This window comes from Amphiura filiformis, chromosome 11, assembly GCF_039555335.1.
Source record: "Amphiura filiformis chromosome 11, Afil_fr2py, whole genome shotgun sequence".
In the NCBI taxonomy this organism is placed as follows: Eukaryota; Metazoa; Echinodermata; class Ophiuroidea; order Amphilepidida; family Amphiuridae; genus Amphiura; species Amphiura filiformis.
This window is the reverse complement of record NC_092638.1, coordinates 36,836,164-36,860,545: the sequence shown is the minus strand read 5'-3', so window position 1 is coordinate 36,860,545 and position 24,382 is coordinate 36,836,164. Positions and strand designations below refer to the sequence as shown.

Genomic DNA, 24,382 nt, shown 5'->3' with positions numbered 1-24,382 from the left:
CTACAACAATATTTTTAAAATGTTTTCGAAATGTCATTGTAAACTATTTTTGCAAACATTTTTGGCCAAATATTTTGTCAACACTTAAATAACATTATGTTAAAATATTTCCACCCAGCAAACACAGAAATGTTCTTAAAATGTTTTTTACAAAACGTTTTAATAACATTTAAATGTCGGGTTATATAAAGGTCGTGAAACCATTTTAAAACGTTATTGTAAATATTTTGGGCAAACATTTTTTGCAAAATATTTTTCAACCCCAAAATAACATTCTGTTTAGAATGATTTGTACCAAGTTTTCACAAATGTTTTTGGAATGTTATTAAAACGTTTTTATACCCTTTATATAACCCGACATTTAAATGTTTTTTGTAAAACATTTGTGTTTGCTGTGCAGTAAATTACCAACAAATGTTATTTAATGTAATATGAAAACGTTTTATACCATTAATGTACCCTTTATATAACCCGACATTTAAACGTTTTCTGACAACCTTTTATAACCTTTTGCTAATGATGTCGAAAACGTTTTGTGTTTGCTGTGAATACAAGATTTGAAGGTTATAATCTGTGTATGCAAAATGGTGATATCAAACTTTGTTCTTGAGGAATGACCTTCAATATTTTCCTTTAGCGACGAAAAAACACCAACAGTTTGTGTTTTGGGGATTTGTTTTAGTTCCCATGAATCCCAAAATTTTTCTGACAGGGTGGAATGGTCCATACAATTATCCTCCCCATGTTGATGCATGTTTAGGATTTCTGACCAAATTAACCTCAGATTTGGCCATTTTAGCTTTAAAAGTGACAATATTTGCACACTTAGCATGAATGTAATCCACTTTTGCACCATATTTCACCAGTTTAGCTTCAATATGCCAAGAATTTTCTCACACATTTATACCATACAATGAATATGTCGCCAAAAGGTGCTGCATTCGCTTCAAGAAGTTTCCCAACCTCGTCCCTTTCAATGTCAAAAAGAAATCTATGCCATTGTGTGAGAAATACAAAAAAAAGAGCAGATTTTAGGGTCATTTGGCCTCTTCCAGAAAACAAAACAGCACTTTATAGAAAAACAAGTTGTTGTTGTTTTTCCGTCGCCTATTTACTCATCTTCCTCATCTTTGAATACTTTATAATCAATCTTTCCAGCCGTTGGATTCGGTGCCCATAGTCCATCATCATTACCCCCATCAATTCTATCATCATCAGGAGAAGAAAACGTATCCATTTCTGTCTCTTCCGGTCCTGCAGATTTAGCAGTAGATTCTGAAGACAAAAGTCTCGAGTATGCTCCGTGATTAGCATCACCATTAGAGCCTTTCTTGGTGCTAGGTGTCTCCGTTTGTGGTAGTTGTTCGTACTCGGGTGATTTTGGTTGTGTGATACGAGCAAGATGTGCATGGATGGTTTGGAATTGAGAATCATCATCTGTACTGACATGATGGACTATGGTTGGTTTGCCATTGACACCTGCAATGGAAAGCAATCACAAATGGGTGTTCAGAGGTATAATAACACATGGAAGTTACGTTGAGTGAATGAATAGCTTTATGATTATGGTCTAGACCTATAGGTTCAATACCACTAATTATCAATAACACGGTTTTCAATGACAAATGGCTTATTTCAGGCGGAATCTGCCCCCGTCATATTTCACTGAGCTGTATGGATGCCAGGGCGGTCGGAGGGGTGAACAGGGGTGAACTTACCTTTCTTCAATGACGCCGTTGTTGAATGTTGAATATACCCATCTTCTAATTCCAAGGCTTCAGGTTTAGATTTCTTGCAGCACCGTTTGTACACAGTATACGTACACATCATTGTTGTTACCTAAAGTTATAGACAAGAATATGCGAAATATATCAATGAATTCTGCTCAAGTGTGTCAAATAATGAGAAAAAATTCACCTTGAGCATCTTATGGGCATATTAATTTTGAGTTGGACATCCCCAAAACATATTCTCTGCTCTTTTCTATTGAGTTGGAGCATGTTTGAGATCCTAACATATTATTTTGCAAAATGCCGAATAGCTATTTGTCTGTTTTTAAAATCATTAAAATGTTAGTTATTCTCTATTTTAAGACAATTCATACATATGATTTTAACAAACAGACGGATAGCTGTTTGTTGTTCTGCAAAATCATAACTTACCGACTGCTTAGTGCCAGAAGTGGGTAAGTAGGCCTACAATCGCTGCATGAGTACAATATGGTGTGTGTAAAAATGCCGAATATTCACAGTTCAACACCTCATCGCTAATAAGCCCAATCGCCATTCTAACTTCCGGTTTTTGCGAGCAGTTTTAGGACACTTTGACCTCTGACATTTCGGGAAAATTTACGTAATTATTATTAATTTTCTTATTATTGTCACAATTTTGATCATTAAAAATACCAAATAATTAATTTATAAAACACTAATATTTTTTATATTTGTTTTAAATATTGTAAAACATTTTAGATTATATTTTGTACGCATAAAAACCCAATATTTCTGAATTTTCTGAAAGGTCAAAGGACAAAGTGTCCTAAAACTGCAAAAACTGTCCTACAATGCATTGCAAACTTCCAATGCCGATTGGGCTTATTAACAATAGAGGGGAACACATAACCATGATAACAGTGAAATATATTTATTCTGCGTGGTAAGTGGGTTGCGGAGGACGGCATAATTAATACAGGGTTAGTTATCTCCATTTAAAGACGATTTTAACAGACGGATAGCTGTTCGTCATTTTGCGAAATCATAACGTACAGGGTGTATCAAAATTATTGGTACCCGTTAGCTTTGTTGTCTAATGAAACGTCTGTTTCTTCCTCATTCAACATTAGATCCTTTTGAAATGACTACAACTTATAGTTAAATGACCTTTTATAACATAAATGTACAAGTAAAGTGGATGTTATCCTGCATTTTGATGTGGTAGTCTTGGCCATGCTCACTGGATATTGATGGGTACCAATCATTTTGATACACCCTGTATGTGCTTGAAGTTCAATACCTCTTCGCTAATTAAACATGATTTGAAGACGGGTGTTATTGTTTTTACGGATTGAATGTGAAATTGAAATACAGTAAAATATATCCCAACTTACAGCAAAGAATTGTCCCAGCATAGTCCACATTACCGTAGATGAAACCATGTCAGCATCAGGATACGGATACGTCAATCTGATCACACCCGCTGCTATGGCAACGTTTTGTATACCTGTTTCCATGGAAATAGTTTTCACTTCATTTATTGGTCTTCTCAACAATAAAGCAGTTCCTGCTCCAAGTATGAAACCCACCACAGGTAGCAGAAAAGAACAGATTATCATATTTGGAATGATGTACGTGAAGACATATCGTATAGTGTACATTCCCCCTGCCATAGTGAATAAGACCACTACCAGACAAGCTGGTTTGAGAACTTTGAGGATCTTTTCAGCAAGAGATGGTTTGCAGCGACGGAGGAGGAAGCCTGCAGAGAGAGGTCCCAGGAGCAAGGCGAGGCCCATGATGATTTTATCGAACGGAATGGGGAAGGTTGATTGGTCGATGAAATAACGGCTGTAGATGAATAGGTTAAACGGCATCATACCTGGAAAATGATAAAAATGAAAAATCTTCAAAAGTTGTGAGCCGATTGATATAATTGTTTTGGTTTAGTAACATGATTAAAGCTATTCTTATGTACCAAAATATATTTAATCAACTTTCAAGAAATATAACAAAGGGGCGCAATCAGGAGTTGTTTTAGAGGGGGGGGGCTGTATAATACAAACAGGAAATGACCCTGGTTGATTTCAACCACGAATAGCTTCAAATAAATAAAAGGGTTCATTTTGACCACATTGTTTTAAGAGTGTATGTGTAGAATGAACCGACAGGGTTAATGGTAAAACAATCTTTAATTTGCCGACAACAGCTGCAAGGAATATTACATTATACTGTAGGAAACATTATAGCCTACGCAATTAATGCTAAAAACTCCCATATTAAAGACATAATCGGTGATCCCAAACCTGGGAATGCATACAAATATTTGAAATTTGTTTGCAAAAGATTAAAAGTTGATCAAATTCTCATAAATAATTTTTACATAATCAAAAACTAAAGAAGGTATAGCAAACAGAAGGGTGAAAATTGTTTTTGCAACCCATCAATATACCGATTTTTCACAAAAAGCACTTAAGGGGGTATTACACCCATTGATTTTTTTTGGCATTTTGTGAAGAAATTACAAAAAAAATTGGACAAAGTGGTATGCAAAATGAAGGGGCAAATCTTCTCGTTTTATTGGTGGCATCGGTATCAATGTAGCTTACATGCTTTTGAAGATAGAAGCCAAAAGGAGGTACATCACTGATGATTTAAATTCACTTCATTTTGGAAAGCTTACTATCAACGGATTTCGTTAAAATTTTGGATATGTGTTGCTAACACATTAGGGAAATAATGTTGATATGTAAAATGGGAATAAGTGGTCCCTGATTTCTTTTATGACTTCATGAACTTGGTGCTCCACAACTATCAAAAAACGAACCGGTTAAAATGCTTCTATTTTCAATGTCGAGCTATATTTTGTATTTTGAACTTGCAACACTATGTCACTGAAACTTAATTAAGCCATAGGTAACAGGTTACCACAACCACACTACAGCAATGTTGAAAAAGATTGTATTTTTGTCACCTATACCACCATATTAGGTAGTTTTCCGTAAGCTTCATTTTTGTGATTTTGGTAACTATTTTATATTTATTTGCCCAATCCAACTCAACTAGGCAATCTAAATTGTACTCACCATTTACATCCCAAGGTATTTTCGTATATCCACCTCACACATTTCCATTATATATCCAGTAACAGACAAAATATCAAAATTGATGCCTCATTATGACATGTATGATATCACAGACTATCACATGCATTCAAAATTGATGCCTGAATTTGACCTGAACCAATTGACCTATAACCTGACCTTTGATGACCTTATAGCCTTTTTTAATCTCTATGTGGAAGAGATTATTTAGGCCTATTTAATTTATTCAGTGTTATAATCAGTGAGTATATTTCTATAGATAGTATAACAAAGGATTTAATGTATTCTATTCATGTATTCTACTTGGACATGTTCAATAGAATAAATTATGGTTTGTTATGAAACACACATCTCAGTTACCAGGATACAGTAAACAAAAAAATCTATAGGGCTAAAATGATTTTCTAATATGGTTTAAAACCACTTTGTATGTAGAGATATTTTATAAGTTCAGGACATGAGATGATGAACATATTTATATACTTTATAAATTTGCAACAAAAAAAGAAGATGGGTACTGATGAAAATCAGGGTATTAAATCGCCTTAAAGGCACTTTTGCCACTGAAAACCTACCCATTGATATACGCTGCACAGTGTCATCACCCCGATATCTTCATGGCAGAAATCGCCATGGTAGATTGAATCCACCGCCACACATGGCCAATATACATATCGACCTGTTAAATATAGGCCGAAGGACATCTGACTAAGGCTGCTGACAATAGCCCCGATTAGCTCGGTGACTCACCTCGCTGTGTGTCAGTCAAGCATGGTATGCCATAGGTCATATTCTTTCAGACAACCTTCACGATTGGCCTATACACTGCGCTTCGGCACATATAAATCAGAATTATTCAGTGCGGAATATTGTCAGTTTTTGACTCAAGACGCAAGCTACTGTCTCAAAGCGCAAGCTAACGACTATCATATCTGTTCAAAATATATATTCATGTGCAAGGAACCACATCTGGTTTCTTTATACGAAATCATTTACGGGAGATATTATAAATTTAAAATAAAAAATAAAATAAAAAAATTAAAAAAATAAATAAATTTTGGATTTATAAAGCGCCTTTCTCGAGATCTTAGAGGACTCAAAGCGCTGTAATTTCGCTGCAATGGTGAATCATCACAATCAGATCGCATCAACTAGGTTGCTGCCGAACGGCGCACACCTATCCGCATTTAGATTGTAACATCCACCAATTATCTGTGCAGCTCCCCAAATTCCATTGGGTGAAGGAAGTTTTGATAACCAAACAACTAATCACCGATTTTTGCGATACAGGAGGAAACCGGAGATCCCGGAGAAAACCTGCGAGAGCGAGCATGGAATCGGGATAAACCACTTAAGTGCACGTGAGTCCTTGGGCCGCGCCGGGGCTTGAACCCGGGACCTCAGTGGTGCAAAGCGAGGGAATTACCGCTGCGCTAACTCGCCCTCCCATCATACCTATTCATCATTTTCTAACCCGGTATCCGAAGATTTTGGTCTGATATCAAAATCGTGCATAGCAATTCACGTGTATCGATCCCGTGTATTCATTTTAGTGTCTCTGCTGCACCAAATAATTATTAGCCAGGCGATGTCGGTGTGTGCTGCCCGGGATACGCTGAAAAGGTACCCCAAAACCATGGCACATAATCCCCGTACACCAACTAAGGAAACCCCGAAATTCGCTTGTTGTAACACAGTCTGCAATGGACACGGGGTCATTGGGTGAGAACATGACCTCTTTTTTAAATGAAATCTTTGGGTAACTGAGAGCCGAAACAGCGCTACAGAAACCTCGAAAATCGAATTTCTAGTTCTAAATGGCTTCAAATTCTTTATTTTTTCAAAGTAACATAGATGGGTGATAAATGAAATCTGCTGTTCAAATTGAACTTGTAAGGGTCTTTGGGTGACAGATCAAATGGGGAAATAGGGGGTCTTCGGGTGACAGAGCATGTGTTCTTAAAAAACTATGGGGTCTTTGGGTGCAGCGACGTTGAAAAGGGGAGTCTTAACAGCCCGACATACGCGTCAGCTCCAAAGTGGGAGTACAATTCTATTTAGCTACCTCTCAATCTAGCCAATTGCAGTTTAGCCAGAAAGCCTCAACTCTGAGTTGAGACTTTCTAGCCGAACTCAATTTGGTCAAGCATTGAGATAAGTCTTTCTGGTCTGCACAATTACATGGTTAAAGTTTTATGATTAGAAAAATCTGTGGGTGCTGGTGATTATTTTGGTGCCAAAATCTCAAAATGGCCAAAAATAGCTAAAAATTGCTGGGTACATGGGTTTCAACCCTCGATATGTTTCTAAATTTTGAGTTGTACTGCTCCAACAGTTTATGGGAAGCAATGGCCCATAGGATACTACTTCCGGTTGTGATTACCACCGTGACCGCGTTTTTGTTCACACCTTCTCACCGAAACATTTATCTTGATGAAGTGGGGGAAATGGTGGATGACTCGAGGATGTTGATCGGGTCATGCCCATTTAACTGTCCATAATCACTCGATGATATCTGTACAATCATGAGTTTTCATGGAACTTTAAGTAAGAGATAAGTAACGTTCCAGACAGCTGTCTAAGCCCAATTTACCTGTCGATGTTGAGTCAACCATCATTCACAAGGTGAAAAGGGTCTATTATCCTGATTATAGAAGCAGTATGATGACAAGTAAAGACATGTATTATTAGCTATTATTTGGACTCATATTTCATACATTTATGACAATCTTATATTATAATTGGAGTTCTGTACGTCAACGTTCACCTAGTTCATGGTCGTGAGAAAAAATCTTAATATGAGGAAACTTCAACTCTCACCTACTTCGTGGTCATGAGAGAAAAGTAGTTGTGGTATAAATCTGAAAATGTAACTTTGTTCACTAAGGGATCTGTCCCTTAAGGAGGTGCTTCCCCTCCAAATACTGTAAAACCTCGTCTCCAAGCATATAGAGTGCTTCTGGTGAAAGCTAAATTAATCCAGGCGTCATTATGGAGTTTGAACAAATAAATTACAGATCCAAGCATATACAAACAAGTATTAGGCCTAGTGATCTTTGAATGTAGATATTTATTGTGGATATTTACTGTTCGTGATTTCAGTTCTGTTAGCTGATGATAATTGTTTCATTGTCTTATATATACACACCACACATATCGCGGTATTATCGCCTGCGGCAATCTCGATATTTTAAAATATATAATATGAAGTTTTTGAACCAATCAACTGTCCAACATTTTACTGAAACTAAATATACGCTAACGGATAGATCAGATTTGAACTATAGAGTTAAAATTATTGACGTGGCCCCACTAAATATGACTATTGCAGCCAGAGGCTTTGCAAGAGCCTCAGGCCGTTAAACAAGGAGCAGTGTGTGGCCCTTTTATCATCTCTTTTATCAGCCCTATCCCTAAGCATTTCATTCTCGCTTTTGCTCGGGGCCCATGAACCCTTGGGGCCCATGTCCATTGCTACGCTCTTGATCAGTGGCGTACCGAAATAGGGGCACGGAGGGGGGAAGCACGTGTCCCCAATCGATCTGAAAATTTTAAAAATCCCATAGGACAATTGCCGAAAAACGGCTTGTGCCCCCAATCAGACCCGGTGCCCCCAATCATGGTGGGTGATTGGGTGCCCCCCCCCCATGTGATGACCCACGCTACGCTACTGCCCTTGATTGCAGTAGGCCTGATATGTTTTTATAAATTTAATTTGTGGCATCGTTTTTGCTGTTTTTGTCTCCGTTTGAGCGCTGGATTTATTGATAGATTGAGTAAGAGAGTGAGTGAGTAAGCGAGTGAGAGAGAGTGAGTGAGAGAATGAGTGAGTTAGTGAGTGAGTGAATGAGTGAGTGGGGGATGTGAGTGAGTGAGTGAGTGAGTGAATGAATGAGTCAATTACTCAGTAGGCCCATAACATTATTGATCTTACCTAAAGCAAGGCATGTACTCATGAACGTCATAGCAATACTGAGTAGCAGGTGACCCTCAACAACTACCGTGGTCATGTTACTCATACCACCACCGGGAGAACAAGCTGCTAGTAGAACGCCAAGCGATAGATCATTCGGTAGTTTAAAAAGTATACATAACACGAATGCCGTCTGTAATCGAAAAAGAGAAGAAACCATTTACATAATTCCCGAAATCCTTTGTAAATAAACAAATACTACGTCATCGTCTATGGCGCAGACCGCCCGGGCATACCGTACTTATACTGCGCATCCGACCAATTTAACGGGGCGCAGTGCCGATCTGCGCATCGACGATGACGTAGTTTCGGTTTCTTTGCAAAGAATCCTGGGACTGAGTTACCGTGTCCTGGCGAAAAGGTGAATCCATGCAGACGACGAAGCCTACACATCGTCCACACCAGGTAAATAATTATTTTGTCTGAAGCAAGGCATGTGTCTCTGTAAATATATTCAGAGTCTATCCGCTGCTGATATGATTACAAGATAAGCTGAATTTATACTCAGCTCTCAGCGATCGATTGGTTTAAACCAATCATTGGCTAACAAACAAATCGCATAGCTCAGCGATGTAATTAATTCAGCTATGAGTTGTCTTTCAATATATCCAGGCAAAATTATATTGTTGGACGTCGATTGTCTCAATATAGAATTGAAAACTCAAGGACATAATTGCATCACAGATCCTGGGTTACATTGAGATGAATTAAGCTAGTGACCGCCACTTGACTATATAGATTATTTGAATAGGCCTATATTTCGTTATTTTTAGTATTTTGTAAAAACCTATTGCTTGACTTACAGTTGAATATATGTGTTGAAAGAATATGGTAAGGTAACGTTAAAGAGGGTAACGAGCATGCGCAGATCGTAAAAATTAGTCATTTCAGCTGATGAATGACAACGCCGCATTCGTAGTGGGAAATGAAACGTACTCTTTTTCATTGACGTAATAAATTTAAGATCGTATGGCAATGTAAGTTTTAGCATAATATGCTTTGGGAAAAGTCGCAAAAGTAGGCCAATATCGATCTACAAGGAAAAACGAACAAACAAAATAACCCCAAAGAAACAAACAAATAAACAAACAAACAAAAGACCTGAAATGAATAACCAGAATTAGGCCCCCTATAAGTTTTTGAAACTGATAGGCCTATAGCTCCGAATTAATTGTACTGCCAAATTAATTATAGCAGATACGGACAGCATTTCAAATCGAGTTTTGCCACCAAGATCGAATGCGAATGATATTACAGGCAGCAGCACATAACCTTAATCGGCCTACAATAAACGAACCATCGCACTCCGACAGCTATTGTCTCATAACGAACATAATAGCAATTTCCCCGTAAGTGTATAGCCTACTGAAGTATCTTGATATTTACCAATGGCATAATAATGAATTGACATCCAGCTCCGATGATTATACCGTATGGTCTTCTGAAAATAGGCTTGACTCTATCCCATTCTATTTCGCATCCCATAATTCCAGTCGTTAACGCGGAAACTACCAAGAGTGCGTATCCAAAGGCCATGTCAAAAGCTCTGAAAGTAATAATGCATTGTGGGTAATATAATAAAGAATCAAATACTTTTCGTTGCGCCAATATAGCAATTTTGACATGTCGTATTCATCCCTCAGACATTGAGAAATCCACGTTAAGGGTGGTCTTAAGGGCGTAAACCACCAAATAACTTCTCCATTGAAAAGCACGTAAAAATTAACTTTTTAAGCGGCGTTTTCTACTAGGCGTGACAATATTTTTCACTTTTTAACGTCATCCCTGTATTAATTAAGGACTGAAATTTCATTTAAGCTTCAATTTTGGGGAACTTTACAGATTCTAGCATTAAAACTTGTTCCGTTAGCAGTAATTCGGATAGGGCCTACTTTTCTTGTGAAATCGATTTGTATAATTTCATATCTATTTTAGTCATTAATAGGTTAGCATCTTTCATTAAAATCAGAACATGCCAACCTCACGAAGAACCCGGCGAAGAACATGGTCCCTAAGGGAGTGTTCATTAATACTTTGGTAGGGGGGCTGGTCTTCCTCAATTATTTCGCTCGAAAACTTTTTGACCCCCCTCGATGGACCGCTAAACTGTTTTGACAGACAAAACGTTTTGACCCCCCATTATCGTATAACAAACATTATACTTAATAGTGTTGTTTCCAGTGGTGTGGTATCTGGGTCACATGTCATTGTTGAGGGAGGCAAATGTTTGAAACATTCCCGGTGGGACAATTGCACATGAAATACAAGCACAAGGAAAGTTTCATTTTATACTTAATTTAGATTTGTCCCAAATCAGGGTGTTTATCTGATTTTACAATGAAATAGAGGATTGATTTGGAGGTTTATAGGCACATCAGCATAATTTGGATCCGTGGCTATTATAGTACAAATGCGCGCGAACCGCGCAAAAGATTTGGCCATATTGATGAATGGTCAAATATTGTTCAAATTGGAACTAATTTATGCAAAAAGCTAAAATGGTCAAATATGAGATTAATTTGGTCACGCAAATGTACACAGGTATCAGTTTTAGCCACCAAAGACCGTGGTACCTGGGCCTGTGCCCACTCTGCCCTATGGTAAATCTACCCATGGGCCTATGTGTACAAAATAATTTTGCAATGAGAAATAGTAAACTGCAGTTTATGTGCAAAGAAATCCAATTTATTTGCAATATTTTCTTGATTTAGTTGTATTTTGATCAGATTGGTACATAATCACGTTTGTACCCTACTTTGAAGAGATATAAAATTCTATGATAAAAAGTACCAGTAGGCCTATTTCTCAGACCAACCCAGATGTTGCATGTTGCTGATCACCGTTAATGTTATTGTTATATTAATTTTAAAATTAATAGATATGTGTACACTAAGTGCCATCAAACAAAAGCACTGAAAACCAAAACTTGTCCATGTTAAAAGTGATATAGAGGGTGTCAATAAGCGCGAAGCGCGCGAAAATTTTGGGTTTTAAAGCGGAAAACTTTTTGGCCCCCCTTTCCTACCACCTAAAACTCTTTGGTCCCCCCTTTTAAGGTCCAAAACTTTTTGGCCCCTCCTTTTACCAGCCCCCCCACCAAAGTATTTCTGAACACTCCCTAAAAATAAAGGACACCACATTGTCTCCAGTATACGTTTAACCGGAACTCATCGCCATTGCACCTTTCGCGCAGTGTTTTGGTGTAGCCTAATGCGCCTGGAATTATGGACACTTTCGGGCCTCATAACTGCTAAATTGTTGGTCTATGAAAGTATATAAAAGTATACATATTTATAATGGCAAAGACTTGATAAATTCATCTTTGAGGTCAAATTTGGGCCAAATGCTCCAAAACGGGGCTTTTTTTTGCCCCCTTCGTTTTTGTTCAACGTAACATACTAACAAAAAAAAATTCTTGGTCCAAATTGTTTTTATTAGTTATTAAAAAACCGTTTTTTATTTTTTTGAATTTTGACCAACTTTGAGAAATTTGCATCAAAAATGGTTAAAAAATGCTTACTTTTTAAGAAAATTCATAAAAAGAGCCTGACATTTATCATCATGATCGTATCTTTCAAATCGTTTTACCAAATGAACTACTTGTTTTGCAAACGCTAGAATATGCGGCCTAGGCCAACATATTTTTATGCAAACACTGTAAAAGTGTAGGCCTATATACTTGCAAAGCACATTCCAGGTGAGACCCGCGTTTTCTGGGACATCCTGTATAATTGAGCTTAATCATGCTAATTGTATCCTTTAGGCGACGAAAAAAGAAAACCCTGTTCTATGGGCCCGACCGACCCAGATTTTGAACAAATTGGGAAAAAAATTCCTGTACAAATGAATGCCGACCCAAATTTCGGAAATTTCAGGAACATTTTTTTGTGTGTATTTTCTCAAATTGCAAATTATTTACAGATTTTGGTTATTTTTGGGTCATTTCAAAAAAACAAAAACAAAAAAAAAAGGCAGACCGACCGACCCTACTTGAAAGGTGCGTCCGCCCGTAGAACAGGGTTTCTTTTTTTCGTCGCCTATAGTGCAGTGTTTAAAAAAATATATTAATATCATACTTGACCGAGTCGAATCAGTCGATAAATGTATGTTTTCCATTATTAATTATTATTTTGATAATTATTAAACTTTTTTCTTTCACATTAAATTTTGAAATTATATACTTGGTACCAAGGCAGCTCCCACAGTTAACTTAATGCCTGAAAAACAGGGACTTGAGTATTTTATCGACGGAGTTGAACGTCCTTTGTTGCCTATTCAGAGTATAGGAACGTTGCACTTTGTGGGAAAAGAAAGCCGTTGCCATGGCAAACTATACTTATAATAGAATTGACTGCCAAGGTTTTCTTTTAGCTTACAAAGATAAACGAATTTGAAAAGAAAAAGGAAAGTTCACAATGTTTCTCACGACTTAAACCCTGTCACTTGCTGAGATTGGTAATACTGCGACTATATTGCCACAATATTTTGCGCAAGCAAAGTTTTTTCGCAAATGAACCTGAGTTTCCCGATTTAAAATCCCATTCAGTGATCCCAGCGAAAGTGTAAAAAAAAATAAAAATTGTTTATAAAAGTGAAGGATGAGTCATCAAATTTGGTACTTTTGAAGGAAGAAAACAGCATTCAAATACATGCAGCTAATTTATATAATGTCAGTATACAATGTATAAATTGCATATTCATGTATTTATGCTTTATTTTGTCTTAAATAAACAGCTTTCGGTTGAACCACTAGCAGGCTATATGTTAGCGCATCTATGACAATGACAAAGGTACCAAAATCTGAATTTTTATGATTTTTAAGATCGTATGAGTAAATCACTGAATGGGCCTGCAGGTTTCTCCATTGAAAACCATGAAGTTTTTCACTGCGAATAGCCCCTAACAACGAAGGTCCCTCATGTACCGAGAAACCTCGTTTCTCGATCGAAAAGTGAAGTTGATTTTGTGAAAACCCCTCTTCTCGTAATTTACATTTTATAATATACCTGTTTATCGTCGGGGGGGTCAACAAATTTTGCGTAACTTGCTGCAAAAGGTGGACATTTTCATAATTTTGAATTTTTACTGGGGGGCAATTTAGACAAGATATAAAACTGATACGGAACTGATACGCTATGACATATTTTTGTCCTACATGCAATTAGTCATGTATCTACATCTTTCTATTTAAATATTGTCATTTAAATGCAAACATATCCTATAGTACAGACTACAGATAAACGCAGAGATAAACATTTAAGGATATGTCTAGTGGATTTGTTTTAATGAGTCTGTGATAATAATTAGAGTTGTCACAAAATTTAATTTTGAATAATTTAGCAATACTTTACAATTGCAGTAGCATTTAAAAACATTTCCAAACCTGGAATTGACCACTTCTTGCCATTTTCAAACCTGAAACTGAAAATCATTTGATTTACCAACATGATTTTCTTTTGTTTTGACCCGATTTTCACTCAAACAAATCAAAGCAGGCCCTAATGTTAACAACTGCGAAGAAAATTTGCATTTTGGAGGTCGAAGACCAAATTACCGTAAAACCTCGTCTACAAGCATATACATGTAGAATGTTTTTGATGAAAGCTATATTAATACGAAACAACAATCTTACAATAACAGTTGTTTGTATACGCTTGTATCAATAATGTATTCACTCAAACTCCATAATGTTATAATTCTGTGGACGGAGGGAGTCTGGATTAATTTAGCTTTCATCAAAAGCACTCTATATGCTTGTAGACGAGGTTTTACGGTATATGATCATAATGATAGACCAAACTGTTCTACACAATGTGAAGGTGAATGGTACGGTATAGCGTAGCCAATTCCCGTTGAAACAAGTAGTTGAACTATTTTAAAATTACATGTATAATAGCATTAGGGGTTGTGCAATAATTATGAGCCCTGGGGAGGGTAAAATTGGGGGGGCAAGAAATTTTGGCGAGCCGAAAGGAGAGGGAGGGGGCAAGCAATTTTGGCAAGCCGAGAGGGGGGGGCAAGCGATTTTGGTGGGGCGCCTTTCTAACGCTCTAAAAAGGCTTAGGAAAACAGTACGGCAACGAACATACATCTAGACCAAAAATTTGGCATGTTCAAGGGGGGGGGGGCAAAGAATTTTTGGCGGGCCGATAGGGGCGGGGGCAAGCGGTTTTGGCGGGCCGAGAGGGGGCAAGCGATTTTTGGCGAGCCGTTTGGAAATTTTACCCCCCGGCTCATAATTATTGCACAGCCTTTACATTGTGAATTTCAAAAAATCAAAATTATTTGATATCAGAATGACATTCTTCGTATTCAGAATGCAATTCGATATGTCTGATGTGCTCTAATGTCCCACAATAAATGAATGAATGAATCAATTGATGAATTAAGGGATCTGGAATGAGCGTTTTGAGCGTTTCGACAGTATTTTTTGTGGGACAATGAGAGCACATCAGACATATCGAATTGCATTCTGAATACGAAGAATGTCTTTTTGATATCAAATAATTTTCATTTTTTGAAATTCACGATATAATACAAATTTTATGACAAATTGTTAAAATTGGATATTTTTCACATTTTTGATATATAGGCCTAACAGTCCTCGAAGTAAATTTTATTTGGACCATATTGACCCCATGGGACTTTTTAAATTTTTTTAACATAGCTTATCATTTCTACCCATTGTTCCTGATCTAGAGACGTCGATTTTTGGTGGGGCGCCTTTCTAACGCTCTAAAAAGGCTTAGGAAAACAGTACGGAAACGAACATACATCTAGACCAAAAATTTGGCATGTTCAAGGGGGGGGCAAAGAATTTTGGCGGGCCGATAGGGGGGGGGAAAGCGGTTTTGGCGGGCCGAGAGGGGGCAAGCGATTTTTGGCGAGCCGTTTGGAAATTTTACCCCCCGGCTCATAATTATTGCACAGCCCCTTAATCTGATGCAAATATTTTTGTACATATTTGTCAAAAGGTTGCGTAAGATAACAGAGATATAGTTACTGATCGATGGGTTTTTAAATATCTATAAAGTACAAAACAAAAAAAAACTGTCGCGTCACACAGTTTTGACCGTCCATGTAAACCGAGAAACAAATAAAAACTGTTATACAATTTCAATGGAAATTTTACTAATTATAAACAACTGTATGTAGGAAATGATCACGATGATCATACTTCTATATGAGTCATTCGTCTCAGAAAGTTAATTTAGTTTTTATATTAATTAATGGCTTATTCGCATTTATATTATACATCAAAAAACAGGAAGTCGTCCCGTTTTAATAGGGTTAAAGCTAAACATGTATTAAAGAAATATAAAAATGTTCAGTGTATTTATCATTTCTACGGAAAGATCATGTCTTGTTACGACTTCAAGAATATTGAAAATACACAAACGACCAAACAGAATTAAGAAACAATTAAGGGATCTGGAATGAGCGTTTTGAGCGTTTCGACAGTATTTTTTATGGAACATGAGAGCACCTCAGACGTATCGAATTGAATTTTGAATACGAAGCATGTCTTTCTGATATCAAATAATTTTCATTTTTTGAAAATCACGATATAATACAAATTTTATGACAAATTATAAAAATTTGATATTTTTCAAATTTTTGATATATAACAGTCCTCGAAGTAAATTTTATAAATCTAATGATATATTCTTAAAGTGTATGTAGCTGGGAGGAAAAGCCGACGATCAATTGAAAATTTTGACCTTTCATATTGAAGATATGGATTTTTTCCCCAAAACGACCTAATTTTTTTGGTGTTTTGGGAAAAAAATCCATATCTTCTGAAAGGTCAAAATTTTCAATTGATCTTCGGCTTTATTATACACTACATACACGTTATATAATCATCAGATTTATAAAGTTTACTTCGAGTACTGTTAAATATCAAAAATATCAATTTTAATGATTTGCCATAAAATGTGTATTACATTGTGAATTTCAAAAATTCAAAATTATTTGATATCAGAAGGACATTCTTCGTATTCAGAATACAATTCGATATGTCTGATGCTCTAATGTCCCACAATAAATACTGTCCAAACGTTCATACCCCTTCCCTTAAGACTAACGTAATTTAGTTACTTTTATTAAACGAAAATGAATGAATGAATCAATTGATGAATTAAGGGATCTGGAATGAGCGTTTTGAGCGTTTCGACAGTATTTTTTGTGGGACAATGAGAGCACATCAGACATATCGAATTGCATTCTGAATACGAAGAATGTCTTTTTGATATCAAATAATTTTCATTTTTTGAAATTCACGATATAATACAAATTATATGACAAATTGTTACAATTTGATATTTTTCACATTTTTGATATATAGGCCTAACAGTCCTCGAAGTAAATTTTATAAATCTAATGATATATTCTTAAAGTGTATGTAGCTGTGAGGAAAAGTTGGAAGAATGGGCTATGGTGTGCCTTAGGTACGGTAGGTCAAACTATTATACTTTATCTGAATTGTTACATGGTTATGGCATGTATGACCAGAGGAATACTGGTGTGTTTTTTTGAAACAATCTGAGCAATTTTGAAATTTGAACAACGTTGTATGTAATTTGGACCATATTGACCCCATGGGACTTTTTTAAATTTTTTAACATAGCTTATCATTTCTACCCATTGTTCCTGATCTAGAGACGTCGATCAGAAGTTAATTTCCGACGCGATATATCCCGGGTGGGGGGGGCACTCGACTTTGGAAGTGACAGGGATGTGCGGACACCCGTTCAAAACTAGGGGGCTGTCAGTGAGAGCCTAGCCACCGAAAAAGGGGGGTCTTTCAGTGAGAAGGCCCCAAAAAGGGGGTCTTTCCGTGAGAATGGGGAAAATTTGATTTTTTTTTAATTTTAAGAAAAATATTGAAAAAAACGGGGTCATTCAGTGAGAGATTATCAGAAATTTTCCCAAAATGTTTGAAAAAAAAAGGTCTTTTGGTGACAGGAAAACAAAAAGGGGGGTCATTGGGTGAGAGGAGTTCAGTAAAAAAAAAAGGGGTCATTGGGTGAGAGGGAGTTGAAAAATGGGGGTCAATGTGACCGCACTTCCCCGTCACCCATTTTAGTGGTGCCCCCACCCAGGGGACTATACTTACGTTGGCATTCGAATAACTGCAACGGCAGGAGACGGCAGTATCTCCGATAACTCCTCATCTATCTCCCCAGTATCCGTACTCATTAACTGTAACACAAGATGTGCTTTACCAAAACGTACTCCTTGAAGAGTAAAATTAGCAATAGTCATTCCAAACGCTAATGAGTCATTTATCGCAACCTGCGTGTCGTTAAGTAAAACAATAGCTTCGTCAAAAGCTGAAGACGAATAAAGTTGTATCCCATCTTCCACAACTCGAACTACCGACCTGTCACTGCTAGTGATTTCAAGTGTGTAAAATTCACTTAAAAAGTTTGCAAATCCAAAGACAACCGGCCGCGTTGTTCCTTGAAGCATTCGAAGGGGCACCTTCCCTAGTATTTGTATCGGCGAAGTCGGTATATTGCTGGCTGTTGTAAATGTCGGACTGACATCAGACCAAGTTGTATTTTGAGTTGTCGGGTTGACAGGTTCAAGCTTAACGCCACTCAAACTGACCAGAAGAAAAAGTATTAATGTGTAACAATAAAACATGGTCGAAGACATTTTTAAGTTCAGAAAAGAATTAAACAACGGCCACGTTAGTATCATCGAAGAGCTTCGAAGACCTGTTACTCATGAAATCTATCTTTAAAAGTGCAACGGAAACAGTAGGCCTATCCAAGAAATGCACAACCACTATACTGATTACTATTTATATAAATTTGATTGTGAACTTTGATCGCTCGTGAGCATAACCTTTTTTATACGCTTTAGTGTGTCGTCAGGTGAGTGCGGAGAAGGTATCTGCATGGTTATCATCAAAAGCTGCTTTGAACACAACATAATATGATTTAGCTTATTCTTGTGGTCAATAATTGCGGAATTGTACGGTGTACCATGAGGGCCAATATTTATCCCAGAAAAAATATTTTTCCCAGAAAAAATATTTATCCCAGAAAAAGTATTCATCACAGAAAAAATATTTTCCCAGAAAAAATATTTTTCCCAGAAAAAAATTTTTCCTAGAAAAATACATTTTTTATGGCAAAAATATTTTTGATGGGAATTTTTTGTTTTCTGGGATAAATATTTTTTCTAGGGTCAATTTTTTTTCCAGGAAAATTTTTTTCTGGGATAATGTGGGATAAAATATTTTTTCTGGGATAAATATTTTTCTGGGAACAATAGTTTTTCTGGGAAAAAATATTTTTTCTTGGATAATTTTTTTTTCTGGGATAAATATTTTTTTCTGGGATAATGTGGGATAAAATTTTTTTTCTAGGATAAATATTTTTCTGGAAACAATAGTTTTCTGGGGAAAAATATTTTTCTTGGGTAATTTTTTTTTTTTTGGATAAATTTTTTTTTTCTGGGATAAATATTTTTTTCTGGGAAAAGTATTTTTCAGGGAAAATATTGGCCCCCATGTTACACCGTAGAATTGCGTGCAGGCTGCAGCAATGTGATCTTTATCATGTTTTAGAGGCTTAAATTAGTATAACGGGTGATTAACAACATTTACTTCCTCCTGGACCTTATGAAAGAACAGAACTGCTGAATTCTGAGTTACGCGTGTTGCCAATTTAGCAGATATTTAGATTGCGTTTTATCGGCGACGAAATACCCCGGGGGGGGGTCACTCCCATTGTGGCCTGTACACCATCCGCGATAATAAAAACGCGTAAAAAGGGTCGTTTTTCGTGGGTAGGTACGATACGCGCGTATCGCGTTTAGGGTGTCAAAAACATGACAAATTGGAAAAAAGGGTAGCAAAATTGCAATTGCTAAATACGCGGAAATGAAATTTAGGGTATGAAATTTGATGTTAGGAATGAAATCCCTGTTTAGGGTGTCGTTTTAGCCAAGGGTTAAATCCTTGTTTCGGGTGCTTTTCAAAAGTTGATTATCGCGGATGGTGTACAGGCCACAATGGGAGTGACCCCCCGGGCGAAATACACCCGTTGGGCGCATTTTACATTTTATTTTATAACTTAGAATAAACCTTTTTTAATCAATTTCTTGGATTTTTCTCGACATTTTGATGTATAATATACCATACCTTTTCGTGGGACCTTTAAAACTTCGGTTGAATGAGTAGGCCTAACCTAGGCAAAAGAAGAAATAAACTAAAACAAACAAATGAGCCATTTGGAGGGTAAACCAGTTGAGGGGATTGGAGCCTAAGATGCTGCTCGGGTTCAGTTGAGGGGATTGAAGCAATTATAAATGGCGCAAAACAAAAGGTCTCTAGACGCTGCAAAACTGTACAGAGTAAACTACAAATTCTTAAAACTACAAGCATAAAAACCATCGAATACATAATTATAATCTTAATCTACAACAGGATAAAACCAGCAATAATAATAATACACACACATCAATAATGCTGGGGCCAATTATACACCTAAAATGGGGACGGAGAAGCGGGAAAAAAGGGACGAGAAGAAGGGGAGGAGAGAGAAAAAGAAGGGGAAGGAGAGGGAGAAAGAGAAGAGAAAGGGGGAGGAAAGGGAGAAAGAGAAGGGAAAGGAGAGGGGGGAGAGAAAAAGGGGAAGGGGAGGGAAAAAGAAAAGGGAAAGGGAGGAACAGGGCCATCGCCATGGGGGTGAGGTGCAACTGCGACCCTCCCCCTCCAACGACCCCTAAAAAGCGGGAAAAGAGAGAGAAAGGGTAGAGAAGGGGAAGAGAGAGTGAGAGAGGGGGAACATGGAGGGAGGGGAGGGGGTGAGAGTATGAGATGTGTCTCTCACATCACATGATGGAGAGGGGATAAAAACTACAATAATTTCGTAATATCATGAGGCCCTATTGGGCCGGTATATTGGGTCTACAATTATGTTGACCAGGTGCGTTGAGGTGATGTGGACAAATGATTTTGCAAGATCGACAAAATGCATATGTGCGCATCCCATCACCCCGCCGCACCGCGCCCTTCATCAGCACCAATGGAGATTATAGCTATGGGGCAAAGTGGCAAGTCAGTCCCTCTTTTACTCAGTTGACAGAAATGGTGTGACAAAATTTACAATTTTCATCATCATTTAGGTCTATTTTAGACCCAAATCAACCCCATTTTGACCCATTTAGTATAAAATTGCCAAATTGCCGCGCGCTACGCGCGCATTTATCTCGGTAAAGTAGGCCCAATTCTGTGAGAGGATCTACAAGACGTCCCCTTGGAAAGTTGTAAAAGGTCTAGCCTATGCGTCTTCCTTTGGTACGATTTTAGGACATAGTTGTCCTCAATTTGGTTAATTTTAGCATTGAAATGGCAATTTTATCGTGTTCTTCGTGCGTAGCCTATTTGTCCCGGTAATGTTCTTTTAGTAGGGAATGAGTGGGACGATTAGAAAATTTTGCCCCCTAGTTCGGTGAGTCCGGTACATCCCCCCTTGAATTTTAGCATTGAAATAGCAAATTTTCGCGCGCTACGCGCGCACTGGATCAAATTTAAATTTCATGCGCTTTTCCCGGTAAAAAAATTCTTTGGACAGCTTGGCAAATACTTGGGTGTTTACCAGCAATACATATTTCGCCACACCCCCCCTGAGAAAATGGTCAGCGACGGCCCTGGCGAGGAGAGGAGAGAGAGAGAGAAAATGGGGAAGGAGGGAGAGAAATAGGGACGATACTGACGTTTGCCACCCCGCCGGCTGACAATGCTGGCTACGCGCCTGCTGTGAGTACGAAACAAATATCGGAAAATCAGTGTGTATAAACTGTGACATATTTTGCCCGATATTTTGCTGTCAAAAAAGTATCGTAAGTGTCCACGTCCCGACCCTTAAAAATGAATTAGGCCTAATTGTCATTTATTAATGTCCCTACATCACTTTTGCGGGCTCATGCGAAAAAGCCCGCACGGCAGCCATGTAGGTACCCGGGCGGATACTCCTTTCTGAATTAATCGCTATACGAGACAGGAAGGAACCAGGGGAAGGAAGTCAACAACACGTTCAAGTCCGGGATATTGGTCTGAACATAGGTATATCTGAACTGACCACAGAATGTGTTCATATGGTGACCAAGTCCAATAGCTACCAATCAAACTGATTCTATTAGTATTATTTAGTCCTACCGGAGGTCATGATTTTTTCCGGAGATTTGTTCCTCCTGGCTCGAAATACTGGGACAAAATTGACAAAAAGTTGTAATGCACATCTCGTTTTAGACCGCAATTGGCCTCATTATTGTTCATTTAAGCATGACAAAATACAAATTTTCACGCGTTTTGCAAGCATTTTGTCCCGATAAAGTCAGTTTAGTTACATGGTTACCTCGGTAGGCCCGATTGGGTCTGGCATAAAATCTTTCCCCCTCCCCCACTTTCCCCTTGTGGGGGGGGGGGGGGGCAATGCCAATTTTGTGAGACCAATTGTCAGACCTGCGCACAAGTGAGCAGAGAAAATTTAGCATTATTTGAACGTGAAAGCAACATAACGTGACGGAAATAAAGTAAGGTGAGCTGAGATGAGATGAGATAAAATAAGATAAGTAGGCCTAGATTATATAAAATAATAGAAAATAATAGGAGATACTAAAGATGATTAAAGATAAGATAAGATTTATTATTATTAGAATTCCTTTTTTTTTTTCAAATGTGAAATTCCGAGGGATAGGCCTACACCCTTAAGACTGGGAAGTGATTCGTGTTCTATAATAAACATAGGCCTACTTATTTTTTTAAGAATCTAAATAACCAAAAAAAACCTGAAAAATCCCAGAAATTGCATGAGAAGGGAGGGGCGAGAACCAAAACATTAACTTTTTTCACGGCTTTATTAGGGACCGTTCACAAACACTTGTAAGAGAGGCCCTGAAAAAAATGACCACACATTTTCCTGGAAAAATTAAGTTAACATGCTTTTCTAGGATACCGGTTGACCCATAATTTTCATGTCAAAAAAGGGGGCCCTGAAATTTTTGAGGTCTGTAAAGGGGTCCTGAAAAATGTTCGCGATGAAATTTTTTTGCTTCAGGCCCCCCTTACAAGTGTTTGTGAACGGTCCCTTATGACCTCCTACAAAAACACGTCCTACTTGTAAGACTATTTTAGCGAAATAAACCACGACAACAGGTGGGAAATTTGTTGCATTCCCGGGGGAGCTACCGCTAACCAACCATTGATCACGTTTTGATCGACGCAATTTAACGTTTAGTGAACTTGACCTGACGTTATAAAGTCATGTTTTCATTTTGGTTGTTTAGAATTTTAAGTACAATGACCTCACATGCCCTTTCTAGGGTCTGCACGGGGGGGGCTTTAGAAGTGACGGAAGTATGTGCCTACCGGCGTCACGAAGTAGGGGCATATCGATATAATTACGTACAAAACGTTGTTTAAAAAGGGGGTCATTGGGTCCAAACAAAATGAACTTGGGGGTCATTAGGTATAATATTTTGAAAAAGGGGTCATTGGGTATAAAAAAATTTAAAAAGGTCACTGGGTTTAATATTTTTTTTAAAGGGGACCATTGGGTATAGAAAATTTTGAAAAAAAATGGAGCAAATTTATTTTTTTATTCCAAATTTATCAAATTTACAGTACAAATTTGTTGAAATAAGATAATTTGAACGTACTATTTTGTGGCATTTTGATGATACATTTCTAGAAAAAAAGGGGGTCATTGGGTAGTCACACCTAAAAAAGGTTGGTCATTCAGTAGCCGCTTCTAAAAACGCGGTCATCGGGTATATTCGACTTCAAAAAAAGGGGTATTGACAGGCACATACCGTCACATCTAAAGTTCAGTACCCGGGGGCAGAGCTAAAACCACCTTCCTCTTCATCACTCCACCAATAATAGGCCTATGCCACTGTGCTGTAATTCTGTTCTTTACACAGAACATATTTTGCTAAGCGAATGAATCTGCATTCTGCAAAAAATATATGATGCGCACTAACATTATGTCGCCAGATGTTTCCGGTGGTATAAAATCTTAAAACTTTTTTTGTTGAGAAAAGTGGGGGACGAGGCTTTGAATAGATCACGAAATGGTTGCCCAAAAAGTACAACCGAATGCCTAAATAGATCATGTAGATAGGCCTATTTGGGTTGGTTATTTTGCTGAGTGACTTGGGCAAGTTGGCAGTCAGTTTTGAAAAGAGTATTGGATGTAAACATGTTTTTATTATTTTCCGGCAATTACAGGAAAAATATACTCGAGGGCTGTTAATTTTGACAACAGTGGCAGCGGGAGCATAACAATTTAGGGGTGGGGTCGGGGGACGAGCGTATTTTGTTCCAGTTTTACTGGGACTTTTCTTAGCGAGCGAAAAAAATGTCAATTTCAGACCATTTTAGCCCCGATTGAGGCGTGCTTTGGGCCAGTATAACGCGAAGCGCGCAAATTTATGAAAGTTTACCTTTAATATTTGGGCCCAAAACGCGGTGTTTTTTTTTTTACTAAAAAGGCAAATATACAGAGCAAGTATTGCTTTGTGTTTCCCTCTGTTATGATTATTAAGGGGAACGTCCCCTTGCAAAAAATAAT

The 24,382-nt window shown here is 37.6% G+C and overlaps 1 protein-coding gene across 1 annotated transcript; it reads right to left on the bottom strand.

The window, feature by feature from the left end:
• Positions 1 to 266: 266 nt before the first annotated feature.
• On the bottom strand, positions 267 to 18,472 carry LOC140164802 (hepatic sodium/bile acid cotransporter-like). The gene is made up of 6 exons (XM_072188169.1): positions 17,908 to 18,472; positions 10,176 to 10,335; positions 8,751 to 8,922; positions 3,107 to 3,594; positions 1,719 to 1,839; positions 267 to 1,479 (listed from the first exon to the last, which is right to left on the bottom strand). The coding sequence occupies exons 1-6, from the start codon at positions 18,450 to 18,452 to the stop codon at positions 1,112 to 1,114; spliced, it is 1,854 nt and encodes a 617-aa protein (XP_072044270.1). The 5' UTR covers positions 18,453 to 18,472; the 3' UTR covers positions 267 to 1,111.
• Positions 18,473 to 24,382: the final 5,910 nt, after the last annotated feature.